This window comes from Leptosomus discolor, chromosome Z (assembly GCF_034619465.1).
Source record: "Leptosomus discolor isolate bLepDis1 chromosome Z, bLepDis1.hap2, whole genome shotgun sequence".
In the NCBI taxonomy this organism is placed as follows: domain Eukaryota; kingdom Metazoa; phylum Chordata; class Aves; order Leptosomiformes; family Leptosomidae; genus Leptosomus; species Leptosomus discolor.
The window spans coordinates 61,879,527-61,898,012 of NC_141419.1; the positions used below are offsets into that span (position 1 = coordinate 61,879,527).

At 37.2% G+C, this 18,486-nt stretch overlaps 1 protein-coding gene across 2 annotated transcripts in view; it reads right to left on the reverse strand.

Annotated features, from left to right (window-relative positions):
- The window catches only part of KDM4C (lysine demethylase 4C), a 262,110-nt gene that overhangs the window by 232,014 nt on the left and 11,610 nt on the right, over positions 1-18,486 (reverse strand). For both annotated transcript variants that reach the window (XM_086480286.1, XM_086480285.1), the window contains exons 3-4: positions 16,098-16,212; positions 6,646-6,839 (exon numbers count right to left, since the gene is read on the reverse strand). In XM_086480286.1, coding sequence (XP_086336412.1) covers positions 6,646-6,839; positions 16,098-16,212 — 309 coding nt within the window. The remainder of the gene's footprint in view (positions 1-6,645; positions 6,840-16,097; positions 16,213-18,486) is intronic.

Genomic DNA, 18,486 nt, shown 5'->3' on the forward strand with positions numbered 1-18,486 from the left:
TGGAACACCTTTCCTATGAGGACAGGCTGAGAGAGTTGGGCTTGTTCAGCCTGGAGAAGAGAAGGCGAGAAGGCTCCAGGGAGACATTATAGTGGCCTACCAGTACCTGCAGGGGGCCTACAAGAAGGTTGGGGAGGGACTTTTTACAAGGGCCTGCAGTGATAGGACGAGGGGTAATGGTTGGAAGCTGGGAGAGGGCAGGTTTAGACTAGATCCAAGGAAGAAGTTCTTCACCCTGAGGGTGGTGAGGCACTGGAACAGGTTGCCTAAGGAAGTTGTGGATGCTCCCTGCCTGGCAGTATTCAAGGCCAGGCTCGATGGGGCTTTGAGCAACCTGGTCTGGTGGAAGGTGCCCCTGCCATGGCAGGGGGGTTGGAACTAGATGATCTTTGAGGTCGCTTCCAACCCAAACTATTCTATTATTCTATGACTCTAATTCTAGAAAGAGCTTCTATCACCAAGCTTCTTCCAACATGAAAACCCTGGTTTAAGAACATACACTAATAAGTATCAATATTAATAAAAATCCTACGAACTATCAGTCATATTCCGACTTTCATAGCTGACCCGACTTACATTTCTCTAATGTCCAGGATGAAAAAGAAAAAAAAGAAACTGAGTAAAATTTGATTTGTCCACAACACAGATAATGCAAAGCAGCTCATGAAGTTAAAATTAAACAGATGCACTTTTTTTGACCTGAAAAGCATTTAAAGTTATTAATACATTTAATAACCTTAAAATTTTAATAAAACAAAAATAAATTTAAAGCTATGGATTACTGTAAAATCAATGTGTAAGCGTCAGTCTGAAAACAGCACTGTCTCAACCTTGTCATCAGGGATGTGGACAGTAAGGTACCCCAAAAGTTAGGCTAACATCTTGACAAAGTCTTCAGCGGCCTGCCCAAGAAGCAGTGGCTGATCCTGGGAATGGAATGTCAGGCTTGTGAGGTCATTATGCCCTGGACAGAGCAAGGGTGAGAACTGAGCAACTCTCAGCAAACAGCAAAAGGATAAGAGATGCTGCTATCTGCTCCTCCCTTCTGGAAACCTTGTGAGGGGAGATAACAGCTGAAGGAGGGAGCCTTGCGGAAGCAAGACGGCTCTGTTTTGGCTAAAGAGTGCTGTGCCGTTCTCTGGTGCCAGGTATGAGCCTGAGAATGTTATCAAAAAACACAGATCAGCATCGATGGAGCCAAGAAGAGGCAGAGATGCAGAGGAGGAGCAAGGGGTGCTACTTGGCATAAAAAGGGGCTCCTCAGCACCCAAACTTTGGAACCTTTCCCCACCAAGGATCACGACGATCGTTAGCACCCACAGGACGCTGCCTGGACCTGGGACCATAGGGATGCCTTGGACCCACGGTGGTAGCTATCAATCTCCTTCCGCTTTTCACTTTACTTTCTCCTTTCCCTTCACCCTCTTCACCTATCGCACGCCGCTTTACGGGCAAACAATAAAGTTTCACTGTTTGATTGAAGCAAACCCCTTTGGTGTGGTTGTCTGAATTTTCCACTTCGAGATCACAGCAAACCAATCATCAAGAGTCCACTGAGTGGACCATGACACAATGTCATTCAGCTTGCATAGTAAAATGTATTAAAGAAGACAAAAAACTACAGTTACAACACAACTTTACTGGAATAATCACTAGGAATATAAAAACTTAGATTTCTTAAATTTTATAGTGATCTTACTGTCTATGCCTCAGGAAGTCATTACATGTATATGTGCCATATGAATCGCATTATTCTAGACATCAAAGGCAAAGAAGTTACATTTCATACTACAGAATCATTACTATGGTGGCTCCACTGAAATATGAAGTGGTCTGTTCCACCACTAAAAACATCAAAACCCACAGATCAGCAAAGCAGTTCAGGAGATTGGTTGTTAGCTTTTGAAAACTTCCTTCTCTAAGCTACACACTGCAGAGTTAGAAAATAAATGTTCACATATATTGTACATCCATAGTTTATGCAAAATAAACTGGTAACTTTTTTCCAATACCTAAATGGTTCTTACCAACTGTAGCAGTGCAAAACCTTGTTCAAAAACAACAACCCAAGAACTTCTGGTCAAAGAGAAGAACATACCTTCTTCTTGACCTTCAAAGTGAGAGTTCAAAGTTATTTATCACACTGTTGCTTTCTTTGTTGCTGCACCTGTTTCATGAATGGGGGGAGGAAAGGTCTGCTCTTCCTCTAATCCTCTCTTTCCAAGGGCTTTATACTTCCCAGAATGCGGATTAAGAAAAATGGCTAAAAACATGTAAGTAGATAGAAACTAGAAAGAACTAGCAGCACAAACTAGGTTGCAAATGAATTGCAAGTAACTTTACCCACAGGTTTAAAATTTTGCAGAAAAGATGTAATTCAGAGTTGGTTTTCAAGTCACCCCACACATTAGCAAAGTAACTTTGAGCACCATCTTCTTTAAAATTCAGTACCTCCGAAGTTTAGGCTGGAAGGGACCTGAATGTCATCTAGTCCCATCTCCTGATCAATGTACAGCTAATTTCAAAGTTAGATTAGTTTGCACAGGGTAACATACAGTCAAGCTTTGAAAATTTCCAAAGATGAAGACTCAGCCACCTTCTAAGCAATCTGTCACAACGTCATTTTGAATTATTTCTTCCTTCTATCAAACGGAAATGTCCCTTCTTGCAAGTTGTGATTATTGTTACCTTTCTTTTGTTTTGCCTGTGCATCACTGAGAAGAGTTTGGCTCCGTCTAACCTATGATCTCCCTACACCACAGATTACAATCCCAGACCATATATCAAAACATTTAACTTCTACAGAAATATTCTTAAGTCAACAACTATACATAAGTAACAATCAGCTCATAAAATATTTATTTGCCCAAATAATTAATGATTTGCACTTAAGTACTGCAAAAAACCTCTCCCCTTACTTTGTCTATAGACTTCTTGTATCTTGCATAAGAATCCTCTTACGCTAATCCATACTGTTACTTGTCATAAGAACAGAAAAGTGAAGTTCCACATTAAAAATGAAGAGTCCTGGCAATCCAGAACAGTTCAGCAGTTCTCAGGACAGTATCCCTTATGGTTGGAAAAATGCCACAGATCACATTTTCAGATATGTTAGACATTTGGGCTTTAAAGAAAAGAAAGATTTAAATAAGGATAAAGCTTATTCAAAGGAAAGCCTCTGCAGATACTTCACCATCCAACCCCATGATGGGTAACAATGCAGGGGAAAAAAAAAAATAATCTATAAGCACTGAAATATATGATATTGTTACAATATATGCATTCATATATTGTCCACAGTTACTAATGAGGGAGCCAAAAGGAAACTATTCAAGTTGCAACATCTGTCAATGCTCTAAACGAAGAACACAAAGATAATGCTTTTGGTTTCTTAGGTGAGGGGTTTTTTTAGAATATCAAAAATTAAATTCATCTATCTCATAGCCAAAGATCTTGCAGAATAGAAGTCCATCTTGACTCAGTTAACATCATCAATAAAATGAATGTAAAGCCTAACACGGAAAATTCCATGCATTCAGAAACATTAAAGTAGTCAATATTATCTTTTCTGCCTTTCTGGTGACTTCATAGACCCTACGCTTCAATACTGCATTTTACAAATCAAACCTTCCAAACAAAAAAAGTGGGTTGGACTGTTGTGTCATTTGTATGGCTTTTTGTGCAACAGGGTAATTGGTTATTCAGTACTGTAGAATTTCCTAAGTGTAGGCAGTAGATAAATTTGAAACTGAATTTGAACCTACTTAATTTTAACACGTGCATAGTATGATAGATGGAAGAAAAAACAGCGATCCTTGTCAGGTGCTCTGTTAGTTAAGTGTTATGTTTTACAAGTGGGACAACTTTTATAAGAATATTATTCAAAGTATGAACATAAAAACACATCAAAAAGAAAGAATTATTGCTTTACTGTGCAAAAAGTACCCAGCCAAGCAAAATGGTCATCAGACAAGCAGTCTCTTGTATTCATTCCCCCAGTTGTTCTCATCTCACTGACAAGAAACAGAAGGTGAAACATTGAGTTCCATTATTCCTCAGCCAGGTACATGCACAGACAACAGGTAACTCTATCTGCTGCAAGCTAATTCAGTATGACGCTAAATACTTCAAACTACTTCTCTGAAGCCGTGTTATACTGACGGCGAACAACAGCTGATGATTTTTCCTGCTAATTTGTAGTCTCAAAATTCCACAAATTGGAACTTGTAAACCCATAAAATGTTGTTACAACCAAACTTACAACAGCAATTTTTTCACAATGAACCTAATTCATTAGTTTCACAGTTGATAAAAGGCAATCTGCAACCTCCACATTATATGAAAATAATGCCATCTATCTAATTCCAGACAGAGGGCTCAGAATCCTATGCCACCTTCTACGAGCAACACTAATTTGTTCTACTATCTGTTTAGGTGGTTAATATTTATTATATATAAACATTAGATTTTTAGAATTTATGGCTCAACAAATTGAAATCTCATAAACTTAATTTATGAAGTTAACACATTGGCTGCTTGGAGATGGGAAATTTCAAGGTCCATTACCACCTAAAAAATTTCCCTACTTAATTTAAACAATTCAAGGAACAAAATCCTCTTCCACAGGAGAGAGAAGATAAAAAAAATCCCTCCTTTTCTTCTAATTCCCGTGTCTTACTCAGCAAACTTCTCCCACTTTATGAAGAACATTGTAACTACCAAGTGATTGCTCAGATTCAAGACTGCTGACAAATCACTATACTGATTATAGCTTCCTTTTTACAAACAGAATCCCTACTCCAATTATAGTAATCTCTGTGACTCCTAACATTTTAATTTCTAATTTGTCTGTAATTTTCAACAAGAAATGTGGCTAATCCTCTCCTCTTCTAATCTGAGCATAACTGTCTCCCCATCTCTCACAGAAGTTTTATACATTACTCCCATTTTTCACACTAAAAGTTTGCACTTCATTGTAATTTTCTATATCTGTTTTTTTTCCTACGCATAGAACAAAACTAAGAAACACATTAGTTCTGTCAATGGTACACATACGTTGTGCAAAGGTAGCAAGACTCTTCCACTCATGCTGAACTCCGCATCACCTGGCCAAATTTTGATCTATCTTTGTCAGCTGCTGATCACACTGAAAGTCCTGTTAATGCTATCCCAGAAGACCCTGTCAGGATCTTGCTGAGTCTCTTTAACCCATTTACTTTATTGCTATATTTGTTCTTAAATTGTACAATGTTAGCATCAATCTGAATATACTTTCCCTTCTTCACCTTTTTTTTGGTCTGTAATATTTTCTAATACTACTATCAGAACACCACCCATTTTTATCCCATCACGCTCATAAGCCCTTTACTACTTCCTCTCTACTGGGATTCAAAAATCTGAAAACCTTCACGTGAAATCATAGAATCATAGAATGGTTTGGGTTGGAAGGGACCTCAAAGATCATCTAGTTCCAACCCCCTGCCATGGCAGGGGCACCTCCCACTAGACCAGGTTGATCAAGGCTCCATCCAACTTGGTCTTGAACACTGCCAGGGAGGGAGCAGCTACAACTTCCTTAGGCAACCTGTTCCAGTGTGTTTCAAAGAATTCCAAACCCCCCACCCTGTACCTATCCTTCCTCATTTTCCCACTTCATAGAGGAAGATGAACAGGTATTGGTACACATTTTACACTGGTAAATCCACAAAAAAAGAGTTTAGCCACAGCAATCTAGAGGTAATAGTAAAGTTGCCCACAGCAAAAATTGTAGGCAATCTAAAGATCAGATTTCTCATCATTCTGTATCTGCTGAACTCCTGAAAAGAATTCCTGAACCTAAACCACCTGCTTTACTTTGAACTTCACTATAGATCCATTTAACCCTACTCCTCTTATAACCTAAATAAACTATGAGGTCCAGTCTCAATCTCCTAACCCATCTAATTTTGGCTGTCTAAACATTCTCTCTTTAACAATCTTGTCTCTTTCTTGACATTATCACAAAGATGGAATCATCTTCTCTTTCTGTAGTATATACATGTACACCACAATCTATAGCATTAAACCTACCTGTCTCTCTATTAAGGCTGTTCAATCAAAAAATCTAAGATTATGAAGAAAGGACAGCAGAAGCTTCATATTTAGGAAAAACCTTTAACGCTGAATCTTATCTCCTACTGGGCCTACCAAGTTAACAGTAGAGAACACGACTCTGAGTCAAAAAAGCAATTAAATGCATGTTTAATGCAAAAATGTTAGGCAGTCCTGAAGGGCAACTGAACCAAAGAAATTGATTTCAAAGATGATTTCAAAATGGAATTCAAAGTTCCCTCAAATAGTGTTGGTGTTCCAAACTCATTAAATTTCTCATATGGAATCATTACAATCTTTGTCTGTTGAACTCAAATAAGCCTTATGTACTTATTAGTCTTTTCCTTTAAAATAGAAGAATGCATTACTGTGATGTTCTTTACATTACATATCGCACATATTTCATAGCATTCTCAGCTTAAAATAAAACCAAAAAACCTACTATCTTAGCTTTTCAGTAAAGCTTATCACTGTGAAGCAATTGTACTCCGTTTGGTTTAGTCAGCTGAAACAAAGAGATAAATTAAATCATCTTTCATAAAAATTTGAACTTGCCATGACTTTGGCTCCCCAAAATGGAGATAATTAATACTGTAGAGATCCATGTCTTCAGTGTGCCATGCAAATGTTGTTTTCCACATGCCAAAGTATAGATATGGCGTATTTACACCCTCAATAGAAATTCCACAGTCTTCTCCTACAACATCCAATATTGTATTAAGATGGGCAATATTCCATTCCTCAATTCCCTGAAAAAGATACAAAAAAAAAAGTATTAATAAACTTATAAAGTAATGCAATTTTATATAGTAGTCTTAGTCAAAAGATACACACCCGATCTAGCCCCTGAAAAGACTGTACATTAATACAAATTTGTAAGCGCTTTATAAGACAGATGAAGTTACCCAAAGAAAAGTTCTCTTGACCTCAGTAAGATTTAGATCAGGTTCTAAGTCTGAGATGTTCAGAGAAGAGAACTTATGGAAGTTCATATCTGCTTAACACTTAATACATCAAATCTAACATGGATTGAAACCGCATACACAATAGAAATAATAGCAGCAAAAATCTTTGATGAGTTGATAGCTGGAAGTCACTAAGTTTCACCGGGCCTATCTATGTTTTTTACTTACTTACAAAGCAATACTAATATGAAAAATTATTTTAAAATTTAATTTACATGCATAAATTTACCATTTCTCCAAAAAGTATAAAAACTAAAACAATTACATCGTTTCATAGGTATTTCTAACCATAATGATGTACTGCATAAAAAATATACCATAGCAGAAACCTACTGATTTCATGTGATTTCAGCTGTTTCCTTACATTATTGCCTATAAAATTTTTATAGTAAAAGCCATTCAGAAAGCCATGCATGTAGATACTGTTTTATTTCAAATTCATCCAGAAAGTGCAATTCTAATTTCAGGCATGTAAGAGTCAGTATAACCAAGACCAAAGCTACAAAACTGAGCACAAAGAGATGAGACTTCATTATAACAGCAATTACTAGCACCTCCAGGGAAGACATTACGTGGTGCTCAAGCAGTTAGAAAAACTGAAATTTAATCAAAACTGCTACAATTCAGGCACGTTTCTTTATTGGGAAGACATCCCCTAAACACGCCCTTAACCATGACCTGCTCCACACCCCCCAGAACTGAACTCTGTACAGTTCCAGTAATCTTACTTAAATATGGGGAATAACTTGATGGTAGACCGAAGTCTTGATGCCGCTGATTAAGACTAAGAAACATGGTAACATTCAATAGTTGAGCAGGTGATGAAGTAAGAATGCAGGTTAAAGTAAGAAGTAATGAATATTTAATACTCTCAGTTTGCATTTCCTTGTTTTTTGAGATTTTATGTCAAGCATGTTATGTATGCAACAACTAAAACTGATACACAAGATCACAACTTCTGTATGAAGAAGTTCTACCTTCTCATGGAACAAGCACTTCTGACTGCCTGCTATGACTATTTGCCTTACTAAGAAAAACTATCTGTAAGTTACCTGCAACTTTTACAGAGGAGTAAAGGACTTTTAATGAGTTCATTCCAAACAGCATTTTTGTTCTTTTCTTAAAATGGAAGCTTTGGCTTTGATGCAATTGTGCAACAAAGGTACTTGAAATTTAAAAATTTAAAAACAAAGAAAAATTAATATGATGACCATTATGAAAGAAAAAAACTAAACACAAATATAAACTCAAATAGTAGATGCTGATAACATTTGCACATTTTCAAAACTAAAAATCACAATCATCAGCAAGGTAGTAGAGCTGTAAAATATAGAATTTGTTTCAAGAAACAATTTTAACTAATATTCCTCAAATTAATTCCCAGGGGTTTTTTTTTAAACTACATGAGATTTATCTTTGTTGACAAACTGTGCAGTCAATTTGGAGAGAAAATTAATACAGCAAAATAAGAGCAATGACTCAACCATGCAGGCACAGAGACACAGGGTTAGAAGGCAACAATAAATACAGATGAAAATCAACAGTTAATCTAGGCAGTGTACTCTGACAGTGGCTAAAAGCAGACAAGAAACAGGGTAAGCAAACCAGTATTTCCCCAGAATACCCTTCCAGCCTGCAGTAATTTGAAGATTGAAGGTTTCTCCAGACAGAGGTGTTATCCTACTTCACAGTACCCCCATGGTACCAATTTATTCGTCCCATCACTTTCTTTAATCCACAGACTTTAGCAACCATAACATCCTGAAATCTTACCTCTTCTCTTGCTAAGAATTAAATCATAGTTAAGGGAATACACTATCTTTTGTTTTTAACATCTCATCTTTTCACCTTCTATTAAGTCAAACCACAACTAGTCACCAAGCAAACTTTTGTCCCTAAAACAAAAGCAAATTCTCCCATGGAAAACAACCCCAGGAGAAAAAGCTTACCTCAAAATACCAAATATACCAAATACATAATCCACAACCTATACAGTCAAGATGCATGAGCTATTTCCATGTCCTAAAGACTATTTCAAATAGTTCAAAAGGAAATGTTCACGGAAACTGGCTGAAACTGTAAAATCACACTGATCCATCTTAACTCTTCCCACATTTCTTGAAGTAAAAAAAAAAAAAAAAAAAAAGTGTTTCACATTTATGCCTAGATTGTTGCAAGTAATTATTACAAATTATTATTAAAGCTGTTACTTTCACTCACAGATATATCTTTTTTAATATTCCAAAACATTTAGTAAAATGCTCACCCAAATTTTTAAGTAAAATACGGATTCTAGCTTTTCCAACAGTTATTTAACTGGTTTTGAACTTTACAATTGCAATGCACACTAACAAGATCACAGAAGCTGTAAAAGAGTAGTTTAAAAGGTCAATACATAGCAATATTTCTCTAAATTAAAGTATATCTTAGCAGGTTATGCTATATTTAATAACCATTATTAGAACACCAGTACATATACTACTTGACCATGAGGTACAGCCGGTCATTTCTCACAAATACAAAAACCCATTTAAACATTATAATCTATTCAATGTTAGGAAAATACAAAATATTTATTCTGCTCAGAGTACCATAATATCAGAATATTATAATAATTTCAAGGGAATGTGTAAAGGAAGTGTTTCCAATTTATCCACATTTTTGACAGCATATTCTTTAAAGAATACCTGTCATCTTTCACAACTGTACCACATGATCCAAGAAGAGGAAAAAGCTGAAAAATATTTTTTTATCACTATAATAAATAAAAACAGGCTTGAAAATCTTGCCATCTACGGTGTTACTACACACATTAGGCTTAACCTGTATTTCTTCAGAGAAATACTGTAAAGTACATAATAGTTTATACAGAAGGCCACTATTCCAATCTTTACTAATTTCGTAGATGATTCGAACTTACCATAAATTACTATCAAGAGTTTTTAGGACTCTCTTAACAGCCTTTCAACCAGCTTTTAAACAAATGTGGAGATAAAATGGGACACTTCACAAGCAGTTGTCAAATGTCTGAACACATGCACAGCTTGGAAGGAGCTGACCCATTCTATTCTCAAAGACACACAGACAAATGTAGCTTTCACTACGTTGGTAAAAACTGAAGCTCAAGGTTGTAACCAGGGGCCTCTTTGCAGGTAAGAACAAAACAGACTCCACATGATTTTTTTCTCTTTTCCTTTTCTTAAAGTACTTACAATAGCGACATGATACTATCCTTTGTACTTCACTTTAACAAATTAGCCAACAGCGTAATGTATTCCATTTTTATGAACATGATTTCTGTATGTATACATTAATACACATAATCCTTTCTCTGTGTTTACTTTTTCCTGTGATTATCTCACAGATTCATTTCAATACTAACCTGGCAAACACGACATTTGTTCTACAACTGGGATTAAAAAGCCCTTATGACTGACTCTAACAGCTCAAATAGTAAACGAGTAAAAAAAACCAAAAAGCTAAGAGTGATAAAGGAGTAGGAGAAACATGCAGAAAACTTTGTGCTTGGTCATGCACTCCTCTCTCCACACATTCACTCACACCGATGAATATAATAAAAAACCTTTCAGGATTTTATTGCTTCTTAAAAGTGCATAAAATACAGATAGAAAAAAACTATGAACAGTACCTCTGCACCATGAACACACAGATTAGGAAATACAAACAATCTCCCTTATTCAATCTGTTTTTTCTACTCAGTATCTTTTCAGATATAAACATTGCTTCGCCACATGTTTTGGGGGGTGCAGGGTGTGGGGCAGAGGGGAACAGAAGCAAGTAGATTCTCTTTGGAAATGCGTATTGGAACCAAACACATAAGTGAAGGGATGCTCACATTGATCTCAACTATAAGGAGATCAAAGAGAAATGACATCTCACACAAAATCATAGAAGCATTTAGGTTGGAAAAGACTTTTAAGAAGTCCGACCTAACACTGCCAAGTCCATCACTAAACCATCTCCCTAGGCGCCACATCTACAAGTCTTTTAAACACCTCCAGGGATCGTGACTCTACCACTTCCCTGGGCAGCCTGTTCCAGTGCTTGACAACACTCTTGGTGAAGAAATTTTTCCTAATGTCCAGTCTAAACCTCCCCTGGCACAACTTGGGGCCATTTCCCCTTGTCCTATCACCTGTCACGTGGCAGAAGAGACCAACCCCCTCCTCACTACAACCTCCTTTCAGGTAGTTGTAGAGAGCGATAAGGTCTCCCCTCAGCCTCCTCTTCTCCAGACTAAACAACCCCAGTTCCCTCAGCTGCTCCTCACAGGACATGTGCTCCAGACCCCTCACCAGCTTCGTTGCCCTTCTCTGGACACGCTCCAGCACCTCAGTGTCTTTCCTGTAGTGAGGGGCCCAAAACCGCACACAGTATTCGAGGTGCGGCCTCACCAGTGCCCAGTACAGGGGCACGATCACCTCCCTGCTCCTGCTGGCCACACTATTGCTGATCCAGGCCAGGATGCTGTTGGCCTTCTTGGCCACCTGGGCACACTGCTGGCTCATGTTCAGCCGCCTGTCAACCAGCACCCCCAGGTCCTTTTCTGCCGGGCAGCTTTCCAGCCACTCCTCCCCAAGCCTGTAGCGCTGCATGGGGTGGTTGTGACCCAAGTGCAGGACCTGGCACTTGGCCTTGTTGAACCCCACACAATTGGCCTCAGCCCATCGATCCAGCCTGCCCAGATCCCTCTGCAGAGCCCTCCTACCCTCAAGGAGATCAACACTCCCATCCAACCCGGTGTCATCTGCAAACTTACTGAGGAAGCAGAGCTACAACTCACATGTCATCCCTAATTCATGCCACGGTCAAATCCAAACTCTACATATAACATCAAGGTCCCACTTTAAAACCAAGTTAGTTGCTCTGTCAACGTATACAGCAGGAAACTTGAGTACATCTGTTGCCAGAGTTAATATTGCATTAGAGATGTACATACAATTTAGCAAAAATAGCCAACTGTTAGCGTACAAACTCCACTGAATCAATCACACTTGTTATTACTAATCAAATACACTTCCCACAGCTTAGACATCGGAGAAGGTAGGCATTAGGAATTGTCTTAAAAGGAAGAATAAAACTAAGAGAAGGAAAAGGGAAGTAAAGTGGTATCTTTGAGACAGGAGCAGAAGAAGAATGGTGAGAGAGAGGCAAGACAACATTTATATGTGCTTCTGCCAAACCTTGGCTTTTACCTACTGAATAGCAGACACCATTGACAGCACTTAAGTCAGAAGTGTTTTACGATCCATTATAAATATCAAATAAGTCGCTTTTCTTTGGAACTTCTTTCGAAACCAGGAAGATTTCTTTTCCCCCTAGCTGCTAGATCAGTCCGCGTAGGGGTTTCGAGTATCTTCCCTATCTTTCCGCACAAACAGTATTCCAAATTAATTAAAAAAAAAAAAAAAAAAAAAACCAAAAAAAAAAGCCAAACCCCACCCCCAGGAAACAGACGATGTTAATTTGAGTTCCTTGTATCTCATACAACAGGGAAAGAATTTGTGGCCTCAGCGACTGGTGGTTTGATTTAAACAACAGTGGGGAGTGGCTCGGAAGTAGAAGTCCTAACAGTAGTTGACCAGATCAGAGACTGTACAGGAACAGTAGGTGAATCAGACTCTTCAATTTACTCACAGGTACAATCACCAGATAAGTTCATAAAAATAAAGTTAACAAAGTTACAGGATCAGAAACAAAATATCTCTCTTCATTGCCCTTCCTGATAGGCCCAGTAACTTTTTGCAACCATTTCACAGCCTAGTCATTCAGAGTCTAAGCTGGCTCAAATTGGCATTACAGTCATGCTAACTCACAAGACAGCTCACTTGAAATAACATAATAAAAAATTAATAATCACTTCCCAATTAAATTTCCTAAACAGCCATAACTCTGAGGTGTTCATAATCAATTCATGAATCAGTTTAACAACTGCAACTAGTAAGACTGGTGCTTTATTATTAACAGTATAATCTCTCTCAGGAATATTAATTTTCACTCAATCCAGATGACCTTAGAGCAACAAAAAGACAGAACCTTGAACATATATCTAATAATATTTATAATCTTAACAAAAATAATGATCCTTAGTGATCCTTAATGCTCCTAAGTGCAACATTTTTTCTTGACTCACATTATCATTCTCCTACAAAGCACTGTAATCAAATGTAACAGCAATTAAAATGCATATAGCACAAATGTAGTATTTCAAGCAAACATTCAACTAAAATTTATCTTCTATAAAGCTCTATACAGTGTACGGAACACTTGTTCCCACAGGTTATTTCCTCATTCACAAAGATTTAATCTGTGTTCAAAACTGACAAATAACCATAAATGCATTATAAATACACAAGACAGATTCTGGAATAATCCATATACCACAAGGGTAAACTCTGAATCATTCATGGTAGTTGTCAAATTTCAAAGCATGCATTTATAGCTTTGTTTCTGTTCTTTTTTCTTTTTTTGCTGTTCCATTTAACGCAAGCTTTATAAAACATTTCCCTGTCTTCTAAACGCCTCAGAATCTGTTATCCTCTGATCTAACAAAACCAAACAATACTAAAAGATCTATCAGCTCTCTGGCACAATGCCAGCAAGGTGCTGGTTTCCACAAACGATGGAATTAGGACTTCATCATATTTCGGATACAGATGGCTCAATGTAAAATTGAGTGTCACCATGTGGAAAAGAAAACATAATTGGTAAACTTTTAAACTGAGGAATAAGGACTTGGAGCACAGCAACATTTCTCACTAGTTTTGGTGGCCCAAGCACACACGTACATCACGCATTCGTTGGTGGTTTTATACCTGGAATTCTGCAAGGTATTTACCTTTCTGTATTAAATGCAACATCTATAACACAATGTTTTCGATAAAATGTATTTTGTAAAAAGCATTTGGTTTTGTTTACCACAAATAGGCCGTTATGACAAATGAATCCCACCATCCCTTTTCTGCTGTATGTTGCCCAAAATGTCAGCTACTTGTATCCATCTCCTTTCCTTGAGCAATGACAACTCTGAAGCAAACTGAATGAAGATACAAGAACAACCTCTAATTCCAAACAGAATCAAAAAGAACCCTTCTTAGCACTATATTCAAGCGTAAGAAATGAAAAATATTAGTTGTGCAAGTACACCATCTGCTGGCCAAAAATTAACTTTGGCAAAAATTCTAAGAGAAAACATTTTGATCAGTGGCATCTGTAACTTTCCTCACCAACAGTCGGGTATCAGGATTTTTTCCTCCTTTTCCTCTAAACGCCACTAGGCTGTGCACCATGACATGGCTTTCACATCACTGCTCAGTCTGTTCACACTCTTTCCTCAGTGTCTATTCCTTTCACTAACATTTCTCCTTTGTAATTTGTTTTTTGTTTATTTTTAAATGACACACATTTAACCACGGCCATTGAGGTTTTTTTGTTCTACCTATCGCTGTTTTCTTCCCCACTCTTTTATTCCCCACTCCCCACAACTTTCCAGTGCTCTGTCTCCTCTCCCTATGCATGTAACATCTGAGTTACATCTGAGTTAGGATTGTTGAATGCTGCTCTTCTCACTTCATCCTTCACTTGTATGACCTCCCTTCCTCAGCCTCCCAATCTAATGACAGGGCAATTCCATGAGAAGGAAACCTCTGACCTTCTCTTCGACCAGTCAGCACTTCGAAATCGGGTATTACTGCATTCTCTTTTCTTTGGAAATGTTGCTCATGCAACAAGAAACTTAAGATACTAAAGACCAAAGCAAACATTAAAAAAAAAAAAAAAGGGGGGGAGAAAAGAAAAAGGGCAAGCTTATATTTCTTGAAAGAAACACTGCTTTCCTGTGCCCCATTTTGGCTCCACAAAGCAACAGCAATCTAGAACGTCTCTTCATCACAACACCTCAAATCAGAATCTTCAACTATTATCTATTTTTATACAGCTGTTTGGACACACAATAGAACTTGGACTTTCTGCATTCTCTAAACAATAGACCATTGGACCTTTACAGCTATCTTTCAAAGATCACGTAACCTAGTGCAAAAACTGAATTGCCTTAAGCCATCTTGGCTGACCGTATTTATCTTTGGACAGAGTCTTCAAGTAATCTGTCTTCTGTGAAGACACATAAAACATTAGTAGAGCCTCAGACCATCTGCCACAGCGAAATTCTGGGGTTCTTGGTTTGTTATTTTTTAACGACTGGAAGAGGCAGTTACACAGAACATAAAATAACTCAAGAACTCCATATGTGGTAGATTCTTTTGGAGAAAAGTTTGTCCTGTGTTTTTTAAAGCCTCAAATATTTTTGAATTGGTAACATTTCTTCTCTTAGTCTCCTTACTTAAATAATCCTTTCAAAAATCTAGTTCCTACAGCTACTTACATAGCCTAATTGATATCAATGGACATTCTGTAATTCTTTGGATAACGAGATCTGTGCTAAAAGTCCCTTTTTTATACATGGAGATGCTGGCAGGTAACCAGCAGAATGCATTTCCTTAGGAAGTTTCCATTTCATCTCTTTTAATTCAGAGGCACACAGTAACTGCAAGCATGTTTCTAGGAAACTGCCAACATTCCAAGCATGTATAAAAATACAGCTATCCATTTTCCTCAGTGAAAGACAAACAGATGAAGTATTTAATCTTTTAATTTTAAAATAAAACTTTTTTAAAATATCACTAAACTTCCACAGAGGTACTCACATAACACGCATACTGAAATGTGAATAAACAAATAAATAAATAGGAAGGAATCTCTAAGTTCTGGAGAGGTCAAAGTGAAGAAAGGGAAGAGTCTTATGATCAGGAAGAGTAGCAATATCCTACTGTCTAAGAACAGAACTGTCTGACTCCTGCAGATGTAGAGTTAATTCCAACTTTGCTTTGAGTCTTTAAAGTCAGTAACACGAAGATTTCAAAAGAAAGACAGATTCTCAGTCACAAAGCAAGAATGTATCCTCTAAGTATAGTACCCTTTAAAAGAGGGCTGGAAGAGATAAACTTCATAAAAAGCTATGCATACTTCATCATAAATGCTCCCATTGATATCTGCTCCATAAATTGGTGCCACAAAAGTCAAGTTCTTCCAGTATTTACGCTCCAGATCTTCATAATCTACGTATCTTGGGGTGCAGTATCTGCAGAAGAAGAGGTAGGCAAAGGTTCAACATAGTCTTTCAGCAACCACCTTCACAATGGACTACGCTTCTGATCCTGGAAACTGAATTCTAGAGATCACTTCATTTCAAATTCACTGAAACAGAGGAATAATTAGTTGTCCTGAATTCTTAGTTTCATGATTCACCACAGCATGTAATCTCCTACCTGACAGCTATAGTAACTGAAGTCATACATCTACCAATACAACATTTTCTGCAGTATCCAGCAGCTAAACAGCACATCTACCAACCATTCTTAGGCTGAGGCCCTCCATTTTGTTCCTCTTCCATTAAAAAAAAGAAAAAAAAAAAAAGACACACATGGAAAAGTTACTAAATTACTAAATGGACAAATATTTGTTATTTTCCTGCCTCGCTACCAGCTCTGCAAAGACACAGAGGCAGGTCCTGCACAAGCCTGTCTCAGAACAACTCAGATGTACTAATTCCACCAAGTAGCAGCCCTGTCGGGCAAAACCACTACTTTCTTCTCTTCTTCCTTCCCCAGAAAAAGCTTTTGAGAATAGGCATAACATTTCAAACAGTTGATACCAAAAATTCTACCATGCAGTGAAAAAAATATATAAGGGAATTTTTCTTTTTACTTCTTTAGTTCAGTACAGGGCACCATACCTTTATGTGCGTAAATGTACTTATGTATACATATTTTTGGAAGGTTACTCAAACCCTATGTAAAATCTTGAGAGAACACAACAGAAGCACACCACCACAGAAAATATCAATCAATAGCTTTTGCCTCAGGATCCTTTGTCAGGCCTCTGTTCTCCCATATTTAGGTCTTCAGAAAAGAAAACCTGATCCCCCATTAATTCAACTCTGAGAAGTAAACATTCACATTAGCACTGCCAACTTACTACACTTGAACTACTGGAAAGAAAATCCAAACATACAAGAATTAAGTAGATCAGATACATTTACATAAAGCAGTAACACAGAACAGAGACAGGCTAGTTAGCAAAACACATCTTAACCAAAGCATTCTCAGCAATGGAGTTGTTTCAATTACTTCTCATTATATGGCTCCAGAAATCAGACTGTATTTCTGTTTGGCACTGAGTAATACATAAACTCAGTTATCATAATACAAGTATCTTGATTACAGGATACAGGTGTGCCCGTATTTCCCAGAAGTCAAGGTGGAGAAGCACCTTGGTTCAATGGTGAATTGTGAATGCCTAAACAAATAAAAGATGCAAGACATTAGACTGAGCACACACAATCCTTTCAAAGGCAACTATGATCTAAGTTAGATGTTCATGGCCACTCTCTCTTCCCCAAAGGAAATGAATAACAAAAAGAGTCTTTAACAGAGAAGTCTTCTTCATTAAGGAATAAACTTATTTTTATGGGAGAACAGGGGCTTTCAGGTACTTAATAGTTTAAGAAATATAGTCTGTATTAAGAGTGTCATAGGAGGTTATACAACACGTTTTCTCAAGAGCAGTGATGAATATTTAGAAAGACCTACAGCTAGTGATAGATAAGAAGCCCTCCCAACTGTTCCCCACTTCACTTATGAAGTTATGAACTGATTTCAGTAAAAAACATGAAAACTGTAATCAGAAACACTTCCAAAATATCTTCCATGATAAAGAATATAACACACTTAACATCATAATACATAACAGCATTTTTGCATTATTAAACTGTTTTAAGAAATTAGTGTTTCTCATTTTATCATGGGTTGATCAAATGTAAACTTTAAACATAAATGAATAGATATCATAGAAAATGAGATCAGATACCATATAGGTTTTACATTTTATTTTCCCCTCTAACAGTTACTGAACAAATAATTTTAAGAACTACAAAATAGGTTCCCATTCTCACTTACCAGAGTAAGAAAACTGTAAGCTCGATAACCTCAATTTTTCACAAATAATATATGAACTGAAATATAGCGATCCTTTTTAATTGAAAAAATTACATCAGTTTTGCACTTTAACAAAGGATATTATGGAATATTTGCTGAAGAGCCTCTTTAAAAGCTTTTTATGTCCTAGTTTTTCCTGATCTTGATAACAGCTTCTCTCCTTACCTCTTAATTCCTTAACTTATGAGAGAAACTTTCCTTCAAATTAGGTCAGTGTTAACTTCCTTCATTATATTCAAGTAGCTTTCCTCTCTAGGATCCTTTGACTCACCATCCAGAAAGTATTTCCAGTCAGTTTTGAGGAAATACTGAAGCAGAATTTATTCTTTTTATGTGGCTAAAAGGAATGGGGAAGTATT